The 11,711-nt window shown below is 63.8% G+C and overlaps 1 protein-coding gene across 1 annotated transcript in view; it reads right to left on the bottom strand.

Moving 5' to 3' along the window:
• Positions 1–1,754: 1,754 nt before the first annotated feature.
• Positions 1,755–11,711, bottom strand: part of AJAP1 (adherens junctions associated protein 1) — a 78,998-nt gene continuing 69,041 nt past the window's right edge. Inside the window, exons 3-6 of the mRNA XM_081085243.1 lie at positions 10,928–11,015; positions 8,081–8,323; positions 6,026–6,156; positions 1,755–2,829 (exon numbers count right to left, since the gene is read on the bottom strand). Of these exons, the coding sequence (XP_080941369.1) occupies positions 6,084–6,156; positions 8,081–8,323; positions 10,928–11,015 (404 nt within the window). The 3' untranslated portion in view covers positions 1,755–2,829; positions 6,026–6,083. The remainder of the gene's footprint in view (positions 2,830–6,025; positions 6,157–8,080; positions 8,324–10,927; positions 11,016–11,711) is intronic.

Below are 11,711 nucleotides of genomic sequence, written 5' to 3'. Positions count from 1 at the left end.
GGGGCAACCAGGCCAGCACGGGGGGCATTTGGGGGCAACCAGGCCAGCAGGGGAGCAGTTGGGGGAAACCAGTACAGCAGGGAAGGGGTAGTTGGGGGAGACCTGGCTAGCAGTGGGGGGCAGTTGGGGGCGACCAAGCCAGCAGGGGGGCAGTGGAGGCGATCAGGCCAGTGAGGGGGGGCAGTTAGGGGTGACCAGGCAGGCAAGCAGGTGACCGATTAGGAGCCAGTGGTCCAGGATTGTGAGAGGGATGTCCAACTGCCTGTTTAGGTCCGATTGGGCATAAACAGGCAGTTAAACATCCCCCAAAGGGGTCCTGGATTGGAGAGGGTGCAGGCTGGGCTGAGGAGACCACTCCCCGCTCCGCCCCGTGCATGAATTTCATACACCGGGCCTCTAGTCCTACATAATAAAGAGCTAATATGTTAATTAGACCAAACAGCAGAACCACCGTCTGGACGACCCGCTCTGGGGTCTGAGCCCATGGCACAGGGTCAGGAAGCGCCTCCCCCTTAGCACTCGGAGCTTGTAAACAAAAGGGTTTGCACCGTATTCCAATCAGGTAACAAGGACAGCAGGTGCATGAGTTTACAAGGGGCTAAGCCTAGACGTGGGCGTGACCACACGGCCGAGGGCTCCCCGGAGCCAGGCCAGCTGTTCTGCAAGCGTCAGGGCCTCCGGTGGGCAAGGGACCATGGCCGGCACTTACCGAGGTGTGTCAGAGGGAGGCGCGGGGCCCCGGAGGCATCAGGGTGCCACCAGCCCAGCTAGTGAGTGGGCGCGAGGTCACGGTCGGCCTGGTCTCCACCCTTTTACCCAGATTGGTGCGCGCCCTCCTGGTGAAATCCATTTGCACGGGGGCCATTTACAGGAGACAAGCCACACACACACTCACACAGACACACAGACACACACACACACAGAGACACACACACACACACTCACACACACACACAGACACACACACACAGACACACGCACACACAGAGACACACACGCACGCACGCACACACACGCACACACACAGACACACTCACACAGACACACACACACAAGACACACACGCGCATGCGCGCACACACACATACACACACGCACTCACACAGACACACACACACTCACACGCACACACATACACACACTCACACAGACACACACAGACACACACACACAGAGACACACACACGCACGCACACTCACACACACACACACACACGCACACACACATACACCCACACTCTCTCACAGACACACTCAGGATCTGGGCCCCCTGGAAGGGCAAGTTCTCTCATGGAGGAGGTCCTCCGATGGCGGCCATCTCCCACAGCGCCCCCTACGGCAGCAAGCGGGGTACGGGCACCTTCATGGGTGGGGTTTGGAGGGTGGGATAGACTGTGGGTTGGGATCGTGACGAGGCTCCGGCGTGGGGCCCCATTTCCACGGGGAAGCCACACGGGGGAATCGTTGACGGCAACACACACATCTTGGCCAGCGGGAACCCACAGACACTGTTTGCTCCAGCCTTCCCACAAGATTCAAGGTCACCCTGGGGCTCAAGCAAGAGCCGGCAACCTCTGCCCACGAGTGTGCGGGGACAGAGCACGCCAGGGCGTGGCTCGCGTGGGAGCAGCCGGGCCCCACCCACAGGGAATTCATCTCGTTTTCCAACAAACTGGGCCGCCTCACTTTCCCAGCTCTGCGCCGACGTACGTACGCACACACACATGTGATAAGGATTCAGTCCTCTACTTGTTGGAACTGGAAAATGTCTTTAATTCGATCTACGCTTGGATAACACGAAGATGGCCAAGACCCCGCCCCCGCCCGATGGCGCCCGGGCCCAGGGCGAGCAGCTGCTACATAAATACCCACATGGCTTAGTGGCTTCTTCCAACAGTCAGGTAAAAAACGGTAACATGACGTGTGTGCGTACATATATGTATATATAGGGGTATGTATATAAAACCACGCCTTCTTCATCCGGCCCGAGGAACGCGCCACATGCCTGGCGCCTCTCACCCAACACTTGCAAACGGGGGACGCGCCATTGGAGGGTCTGTGGGTCGAGGAGGCGGTCCCCCAGGACGGGTGGCAATGAGGGACCAGGACCCTCCCGAAGAAATATGCCCACTCGGACTGCGTGTCCAGTATATGCATATATATATGTGCGCGTATACGTTTGTGTGTGGGGGTGTGTGCGTGTGTGCGAGCCGGCGTGTAGTGTGTGCGCGTGTGCGTCTGCAAGGTAGAAAACACCAGTGTATTCCGTCCGTACTAAGCATGTCACATCAGTCGGGTTTGGTGACCGATAACACTTTTTTTTTTTTAAAAAGGAACATCGAAGATATTCAAAAATTGCTACAGTACAAAAAAGTGTGTGTGTGTGTTTATATATTTATATACATCGATATTCCCCAGAAACAGTGACTCTGCGGAAGGGATGCCCAGCCCTGCTTCCCGTGAGATTCCCACGCGGGCGTGCGTGGCTCGGCGGTTCACCAGGTCCCTCGGGTCCTGCATGGCACATAACGGTATTGTTGGCACAGTCAGAAGCGTGGACAGCGCCCGCCTCCCCGGGGGCGTCCGCTTCTGCGCTGGGCCTGCTGCCTCGGCCTCCGGTCCGTCTGGTGTGCTCCCCTCGTCCTCTGGCGCTGGGGGAGGGCAGCCCCGTAGGCGCGAGCTTCTCTATAAAAATATATTTGGCCTCTAGCGTCCTGCTCCGAGTCCCCGCCGGCACACAGCGGTGGGAGTGCGGCGAGCCTCCCTCACATAGTGTAGTTTTAGGTTTGTAAGTGTAGTTGAGTTTTTTACAGGTTCACCCACGGGATCCTGTGTGGAAAGAAAACAAGAGGCGATTACATGGCAGCGGGCGGAGGGCGGGGGGGTCCTCACAGACGCCCTGGGCCACGGCGACCCAGCCCCGTCCCTGTGCTGCCCGGCTGACGGCCGCCCCGTGTCCTCAGGACAGGACGGTGCCCCGCGGCCCCGGGCACACCGGGGAACCCCAGGCAGGAAGTGGGCCCGGGCCCACGTTCACAGGAAGCAGTGGACAAGCCGGTTCAGCTCCCAGCCAGGAGGGGCAGGGCTCCTCAGAGGGGTCACAGGGCGCCCGCCCCCACCCCGGGCCGGGCTGCTTCCCACCGAGCTCCGCTGGGCGCTGGCCCCTGGTCCTGGGCTCTCGCGTAGAGAATGTTGTTCCTCCGACGGACAGAGGCTGCCGGCCTGCCTGTGTTTGGGGGACAGAGCGGCCAGGCTCAGGTGCTCTCCTGTTTCTGATTAGTTCGGGCTCCAGTGGTTTTGAAAGTAATAACCCCAAGATGGATGTCCCCTGGGCTCCGGCCGGGGGCCGCTGTCACATCTCGGGCTCCATCTGGGAGGTTGCGGCCTCGGCGAATGGAAAGGTCTGGGCGCTGAAGTTGACTTGTATGAAAAGTGACAGGAAACGAGAGCCCAAGAGCCACCCGGGCGTGTGCCCGAGGCCGCTGTCCTGGGAGCAGGGAAGACCGCGGCGTCCTTGCGTCCTGCCCGGCACACGGATGAGCTGGGTCGTTGGGGAGCCGGTCTGGGCCAGGGTCTGTGGGCTCATTTCCGAGGCCGAACCCGGGGACACGGCGACGCTGCCCGGGCTGGGGGCCCGTGTCCACCTCTGGCGCATCGCCGACCACCCGCCGGCGGGAGGCGCACTTAGCCACGCCTGGGTCCCCGACGTGCCAGTGGGTTCGCGGGAGCAGACAGAGGGGTGGTGACAAGCTGTCCGTCGTCATAAAAAATGCATTTGCAGAGGTTCCGCTGCGAGGCCGTAGACAAACACCTCCGCTGGCTCTCAGGCCCTAATTAAACGCTTTCACATTAATCGGTATTTATTTAAGGGGTAACCGGCACCCCAGTAAATCTGAGCCGTCTTCCCGGTGACCCCCGCCTGAGGCTCGTGTCCAGGCATTCATTACGAGAATCAGGACGCTCGCTCCCGAATGTGCTGCTCCCGGCGGGTGATAAACGGCTCCCGACACCCGGCCAGGAATCCTAAGCGTCCATCAGGGCCTCGTCCACGGGGACGGGAGGTGGCCGGACAGAGCGCTGCTTCCTGCCGCTGGCTGGAGGCCGAGGGGGGCTGGCGCCCTGCAAGTCCGGGGGGCACTTCTCGCCTCACCTACCTGCGTCCACAGTGAGCGAGGGGAGGTCTCCGGACAGGGGGTCCCGTCCTGTAAACAGGGTGCTCCCGAAATAGCTCCTCAGGCACCGTCGGAGAGTGGGGTCCAGACACCTTGCCGCCTGGGGGCCTGGGGTGATCTGCCCCTCCCCCTACCGCCTGACTGACCTCGGCGAGTCACATAACCTCGTGCCTCTCTTTCCCAGTCTGGGAGGGGACCCTGGGAGGACGAAGTGAGTTCGCAGACGACGGAAAGAGCGCTCCCGTGAGCTGCCATTCAAACGCCCGTGTTAGGGAACTGTCCCCGTGGGGGCGCTACCTGCAGGCAAAGGTGTGCGTGCTCCGGTGCGTGGCTGCTGGCCGGATCCTGTGTGTGTGGGGCCAGCCTCCCAGCTCAGAGTCTTATGCTCTGGTTGCATTTGGAAACCTTTAAAAATCCCTGCAGAGCTGCTGGCCCCAGCAGGCAGCCCACGGAGGTGGTCCCGGGACAGGCGGGACCCCCTGTTCCTGAGCGAGGCCCCGCGGCAGGTCTGGCTGCAGCCACGGGAGCTCCCGGGGCCCCATGGAGGTGTCCACTGAGGCAGACAAAGGTGCAGGCATTTGAGGGCTGGGCCGTGCCGTGCCCATCCGGCCTTGAACCCGGGGACAGAACACAATCCTGCCCACGTGTGCCCGGGCTCAGCCAAGGCATTGAGGGGGAGGCTCACTCTCCGTGCTAATCTCATTACACATCCCTGCCCGTTGGCTGAAAGTCGAGCTGAGCAGGTCATGCTGGCGTCGGGACAGGGAGCGAGGGCTGGGATTTAATTTGGAGCAAACACACTATTCATTAGGACGGGCCTCGGGACAGAGCAATCCTGCCAGGCTGCTGAGAGCTGCTGGCTCCCCGGGCTCCAGCTGAAGGCCGCCAGCCCCGTCCCCGAGGGTCCCCCAGGGTCCCCGAGGGCCCGGGGAGCACCTCTCTGCCTGGGTCCTGCACCCCCTGACAACCGCTCTGCCCCGGCAGTGGCCACACCAGAAGGTGAGCAGAGAAAGGAAAACACCCTCAAATCTCCTCCACCGCCAGGGCAGCGGGGGCCCTGCCCGCGGGAGGACCTGCCTGGCCTTGGGAGGGAAGGCGGCTCCCTGAGGATGAGCAAAGCGGGGACCCTCAGGACACCCAGCCTCCAAGGGGGGAGACAGACTTAAAAAGCCCACGCCCGGGGCTGCGCTGTGACTGCGCTGGCAGGACCCGCAGCCCTGGGGCGAGGCCCAGCCCAGAAGGAACCATTTCCCACCTGCATTAGCGTTAATCTCACCGAGGGCGAAGCAAACGCTCCCGCCGCCTGGCGCGGGAAGCCCCTGGCTGCCAGGGCCCGGCTCTAATCAGCAGCCGCCTCAACGCTTCCCTGTCTCTCTCTGCCCTCTTCCTCCTGCTCTCGTTTCTGTGTCTCGAAGTTGGGTTATAATTGTGCTCTGCGTCCCCCCCCCCCCCCAGGTAGGGGCGTGCGATGGATGGCGGTGCCCGCCCGCTTGGCCGCTGCCCTCGGGGCTGCCCATCCAGGGATCAGGCACCAGCGCTGCTGTCCCCGCCCCTGCAGGCCAGGCCGCGGTGGCCTCCGTGGGGCGGGACGGACACGGACAGAAACAGCTCCGGTGCGGGGTCAGGGTGCCTGAGTCACCATCCCTCCCCCTGCCCCCCCCCCCCCCACACACACACACACACACGGGGATGTGGGGCGTTTCTCACCCGGGCGGCGGGGAGCCCACAGCCCAGGCCTGCGGGCGGCTCAGAAAGGTCACACACCGCAGCTCCGCCCAGGGTGACCCCGGCGGGAGGGGCCCCCAGAGCGAGGACGGGTGGGGAGGGAGAGGCAGAGGGAGAAAGGGACCTACCGTGACACAGACACACGGCATCCGCCCTGCCCCCAGGAGGTAAAAAAGGCTTCGCCAGTCAGCAGGAGATCTCGAACCACTTCTCAGACACGAAGGCCACAGGAATGAGGTGCCGATCCGAAGAGGAGGGCCTGAGGCGACAGGAAGGCACGGCTGGCACGGCTGGTCCAGGCCCACAGGCCCAGCGGGCCCGCCTCCTGTGGCTGACGCCCCTTCCACCCTGGACGGCCTTGGAGGGCCCAGGGCCTGGGGACTGTCCTGGGAGCACGGTGGTGGGGAGGCGGGGGGCTCGGGCCCCGGGGCCACCTCCGGAATTCAGCGCTTGGGTCCCAGGACAGGCACAGAGCGCGGGTCGCTGCCCGCGAGGACAGGATGGGACAGGTTTACCACACACCGAGGGGCGGGCAGGCCTGGCTCCTGAAATGGCACCCCTATCCGACACCTTCCAGACAAAGCTGCCACCTCCCAGGTCAGCGAGGGCCGGTGGAGCTTCACCTTCCACCGAATAGCAAGCACCTTTCCACCCACGGTCCCTCGCCAGGTTGCGAGCATGCCCACCGTGCCACCCTGCCCGTGCCACCCTGCCCGTGCCACCCTCTCTGTGGACACCCTGCCCGTGGACACCCTGCCCGTGGACAACCTGCCCGTGGACACCCTACCCGTGGACAACCTGCCCGTGGACACCCTGCCCGTGGACACCCTACCCGTGGACACCCTGCCCGTGAACACCCTGCCCGAGAACACCCTGCCCGTGGACACCCTGCCCGTGGACACCCTGCCCGAGAACACCCTGCCCGTGGACACCCTGCCTGTGGACACCCTGCCCGAGAACACCCTGCCCGTGGACACCCTGCCCGTGGACAACCTGCCCGTGGACACCCTGCCTGAGAACACCCTGCCCGTGGACACCCTGCCCGTGGACACCCTGCCCGTGGACACCCTGCCTGAGAACACCCTGCCCGTGGACACCCTGCCCGTGGACACCCTGCCCGTGGACACCCTGCCCGTGCCACCCTGCTCGACACAGGGGCAGAGCTGGGGAACAAAGTGAAACAGGCCCCATCACCGTCCCCCGCCCGCCCCCGAGGCTGGGGCGCTGGCTGGCGGGGTTCCTGTCCAAAGTGGTGGCACGGTCAGTGAAATGGCGTGAAAATCCTTCCGCCAAGTCCTGGGAGCCGGCCCTCCGTGGACTGGGGGTGGCCCCTGAGCTTGCCAGTGTCCTCGAGTGTAACAGGTGGTGATGGGGAGGTCGGTCCTGAGGCCGCCCCTCTGGGAATGGGGCATCTCACACACAGTGTGGACGCGCAACGGGGAGCAGCCGCTGGTTCCTCCAGGGACAGGCTGCGTCAGCCACAGGCCCTCCAGCTGAAGTCACCCCATCTCCCCAACTGGTTCTGGGGTGCCTTGGGCAGGGTCGCCAGCTGCCGTCCTGCACTGACAGGGACCCCCAAATCCACCTGCCTTCCTACCCAATTCCTCCTCAAATTAAGCTGGTGCAGGACTTTTTTTAATTTATAAAATGAGGCCTGAGTGTGCGGCCGCTTTTAGAAAGTAGCTTATTGATGGTTTAATGTAATTCCGGACGCACTGGCCGCTGACTCAGGTGCTGGAGGGCGCCCAGCGTGCGTTAGGGCCGTGCGCGCTCAGGGATCGCTCCTGGTTAATAAGAACATGGCTGGAGTCCGGCTGGGATCCCATGGTTTTGCTCGATTCGCTGCGAACACTTTATGGATGCGGGTCAGAGACACTGACTGGGAGGGGGGGGGGACCCATCGGGAAGGCTGGCACTGGGGGCTACAAAGCTGGCTTGGAGCTGGGGGGTGCAGCGACGCCCGCTCCAGGACACAGAGGCGAGAAGGAGCACCGAGGGGGCAAGACATTCGCCACTGCCCAGGGCAGGTCGGGCGGCTTCTGGCAGCGGCGGCGGCCTCTCTCTGGGTGGGGGAAGGCCCTTGCGTTTGCTCGGACCCTCAGACCCAGGTGAAGGGTACCCCCCACCCCGGTCCGCAGCCCCGCGACCATCCTGTGCGCCAGGGGCCCGCAGCGGCAGCTCACCGGTTCCCGTTGAAGGTGGACTTGTACTCGCCCACGGAGCGCAGCGTCTCGTCGGCGTAGGTGGGCACGGAGGCGCGCACGCACTCGTGGGAGCACTGCAGGCCCTCGCTGTAGGCCGTGAAGATGTCCAGGCTGCTGGGCACCCGCGCCGGCGGGAAGTCCGTCAGGTTCTGGCAGCTCTCCTCCTGCTGGTCCATCTTCCGCGGGCGGCCGTTCCTGCGGGGGTGCCCGCTCTGCGCGCAGCTGGGGGCAGACGTGGGGTGTGGGCCGGGCGGACACAGAGCCACTCCAGCCCCCAGCCACCCACCTTGGACTCCATCACTGCTCAACGGGGACTCCCAGCCTCCGGGAGATCGACCACAATCCAGCCATCAGCACTTTTTAACAATAAAATTTGAATTTTGAATGTGTCCAATATCGCTCTAGCCAGTCTGGCTCAGTAGATAGAGCATCTGCCTACGGACTGAAGGGTCCCTGGTTCGATTCCGGTCAAGGGCATCTGCCTGGGTTGTGGGCTCGATCCCCAGTGGGGGGCGTGCAGGAGGCAGCCGATCCATGATTCTCTCTCGCCATTGATGTTTCTCTCTCCCTCTCCCTTCCTCTCTGACATCAATAAAAACATATTTTTTTAAAAATGTGTCCGCTTTTGCAGGGAGGGCCAGGGGGTGAGGGTTGGGCTTTCTTATCCCAGAGCGGAGCCCTTGTTTGGCCAAAGAAGGTCATCCCGACCGTTGTGCTGACTCAGTTTCCCCAGGAACGCCGCGACGAGATGGAAACGGTGGGTCCTCACGGGGAATCCTTGGTGCTCATCCGGGCCTGGTCACGTGTTTCGGATGGGACTACGTCCTTCTCTTTGGGGACAAGTGGGGCGTCGGCCCCCCTGCCATGCCCACGAGGTGGGAATAAGACTGGACCGTCCTTCATTCCTTCACCGTGACCGGATCTGTGGCGGGAACTGTCCTGCCCGCCCAGGAGGCCCGCCACAGTTCCCATTCCTCCGGACCATGGAAGCTTCCAGATGCCGCCCGAAATGAACACAGGGACCCAACCCTGTGGGCCGAGGGATCTGGGGAAGTGACAGTCAGACCCGTCCCTGTCCCTGGATGTCCCTCTGGCGGGCTCACCAGCAGGACGGGTGGAACTTCCGTCCCCATGGAGGAGGGTGGCGAGGAGGGAATTTGGGGAGCCCCACTTTGGGGGACCTCCGTGGGGCACCAGTGCCCTTGCCCTCTCCTCCCCTCTATACTCAGCGCTGATGCCCAATGAGGGGCTGCAAGGGGGTCGTGTGCCCAGGCTCCTGAGTCAGGTGTCCCCCTGCCCGGCTCCCCTGGGAGAGGCCTCCTGCCTGCTGGCCTGGAAACCCCCCTCCCCCGTCCCCAAGGTCACGGAACCCACTCATCCCTCTGGGTCGTCTTCCCTGAGGGCTTTTTGAGGGTTCGCTGCAAACCCAAGCGTGTGGGGAAACCAAGAGGAAGCTGGCGGCCTGTCACCCAGCGGGTCACAATCGCTGTCCCCTGGGGGGAGGGCCATCCTTCATCAGGACGGTCGGCGGGACTGGGGGGCCAGGCACCGTGTGGCCCGCCCCTGCCCAGGGCGCCGCTGGAAGCTGAGTGCTGGCCTCGTCCTCTGCCCCGGGAAACTGGCCGTAGGCGGCGAGGGGCGGGCGGGGGGGCGGTGCCCGGGCCTCGCTGGCCTGTGGGAGGTCCTTTCCAGCCCTGTGCCTCCCCATCTGTCTTTGCTGAACCCCCTGTGTCCCTGTCCATCTTCGCTGACCCCCCTGTGCCCCCCTGTCCGCCTTCTCTGACCCCCCGTGCCCCTCCATCTGCCTTCACTGACCCCCCTGTGCCCCACTGTCCGCCTTCGCTGACCCCCCTGTGCCCCCCTGTCCGCCTTTACTGACCTGAAAACCAGCTTTCTAGCTACTTCCGCGTGTGGATGCCCTGCCAGCTCTGCGGGCAGCGGGGGAGCATTTGGGCGAATTACTCTGCGAGGGAGTCTGAGCTTTGATGCCAGAAGGAGCCACGTTTGCTGCGGGAGTGGCTGCAGGCAGACAGGGGTCACCCGGCAGCTCCCGCTTTTCCCAGGGGGTAGCAGGTGTGTGTACACGGCGAGGCCAACCTCAAAATAGGCCAATTTCCAGGAGGAAATAGGCAGAGACAGGCGCCAGGAGCACAGCAGTCACCTGACTCACAGACGCGGGCAGCTCGCGGAGGCAGGAAGCGGGGGAGGAGGCTGGGCCGGCACCGGGCGCCCGGGGCAGCCAGTGCCAGCGAGGCCGGGGGCCAGCGAGGGCCAGGCGCAGCCGCTGCCAGGCTGACAGGGGCCCAGTCGGTGTGACGCAGTGGTTGATCATCAACCCATAAACCAAGAAGTCACGGGTCCGATTCCCAGTCAGGGCACGTGCCCAGGTTGCAGGCTCGATCCCCAGCAGGCGGCGTGCAGGAGGCAGCTGATCGATGACATTCCTCTCGTATTGATGCTTCTCTCTTATCAATGTTTCTATCTTTCTATCCCTCTCCATATATTAAAAAAGAAAGAAAGAAAGAAAAAGAAAAAGGGATGCGCCCCAGGGGGCAACCCAAAGGCACTTGCCCTGGGAGAAAGGGGTGCAGAGGGGTACGCCTGCTGCCTGAGTCAGGACGCCGGCTCTCGGCCAGCCTGCAGGATGGGGGCTGCGGAACCAGGGGCTGTGCTCTGGGGGGCCCGGCCTGGCACAGAGAAACAGTCCCCCGGGCTGTGCCTGCCGCCAGGTTGAGAAGTGGGACCCTTTTGTGTGCACGTCCCCTCCCCCCCCCCCGGGGACCCCCGTAGCCTCCATTTCCAGACAAGAAGGGCCGGGACCCTTACCAGTTTTTTAAGACAAGAGTTGTGATCAGAGCAGCTATGACCATGATGAGGGAGACGGTGATGGTGACGATCTGATGGACGGCCAGACCTGGAAACAGAGGGGGAGGGAGATGTGAGACGGGGTCATGTGATGAAGGCGTCTAGACAGGGGCACCTGAGCCTGTCCTGTCAGCCTGGCTACCAGCGCCGGGTCCTGTCGGTGAGCAGCCTGTACACGCCCGCGAGGGGCCGCAGGGGATGCTGCGTGGGGGCCGCACAGGCCCGCGGGCCCCGCCTTCACACACCAGGTGCCGGCAGGTGCTGTGGGCGCCAGGACTGCCCTCACCCAGAGTCCAGGGAGGGGAGCCCCAGCCCCGGCCTCTCTCCTCCCCGGAGCCCTTTCAGTCCCCAGGTGGTGACCTGGCCCGTGGGCAGCTGGTCCCTGGCACCTGCAGGGCCCTCACCTGGAGCAGGGGAGTCCTGGCCGGAGCTTCGCCCAGGACCTGTCACCCTCCTCTCCCCTCCCGCCCTGGGGACGTCCTGCTCCTGGACACGGAGCAGCAGGCGGCTGCCTGCAGGTGGGGCGGACTCGCCTGGCCCAGGAGGCCCGGGAAGGCGCAGGACTGGTGGGAAGGTGGGAGCCAGCGTGCAGCTCGGGGCCAGCTGGATCCTTGGGACACGGCTCCCATGTTACTCCAACACGTGCACGGCCTGGTGAGTGTCAGGGAACGAGAGGTCCCGGGGGGGCTCTGTGGTCGCCCTGCTGTGTGTGCAGGGGGGAGGGGGGAGCAGGACGGGGACAAAA

This window comes from Myotis nattereri (assembly GCF_964212035.1).
Source record: "Myotis nattereri genome assembly, chromosome: 3".
NCBI lineage: Eukaryota > Metazoa > Chordata > Mammalia > Chiroptera > Vespertilionidae > Myotis > Myotis nattereri.
The sequence above is the reverse complement of the archived record's forward strand: the minus strand, read 5'-3'. Positions and strand labels throughout refer to the sequence as shown.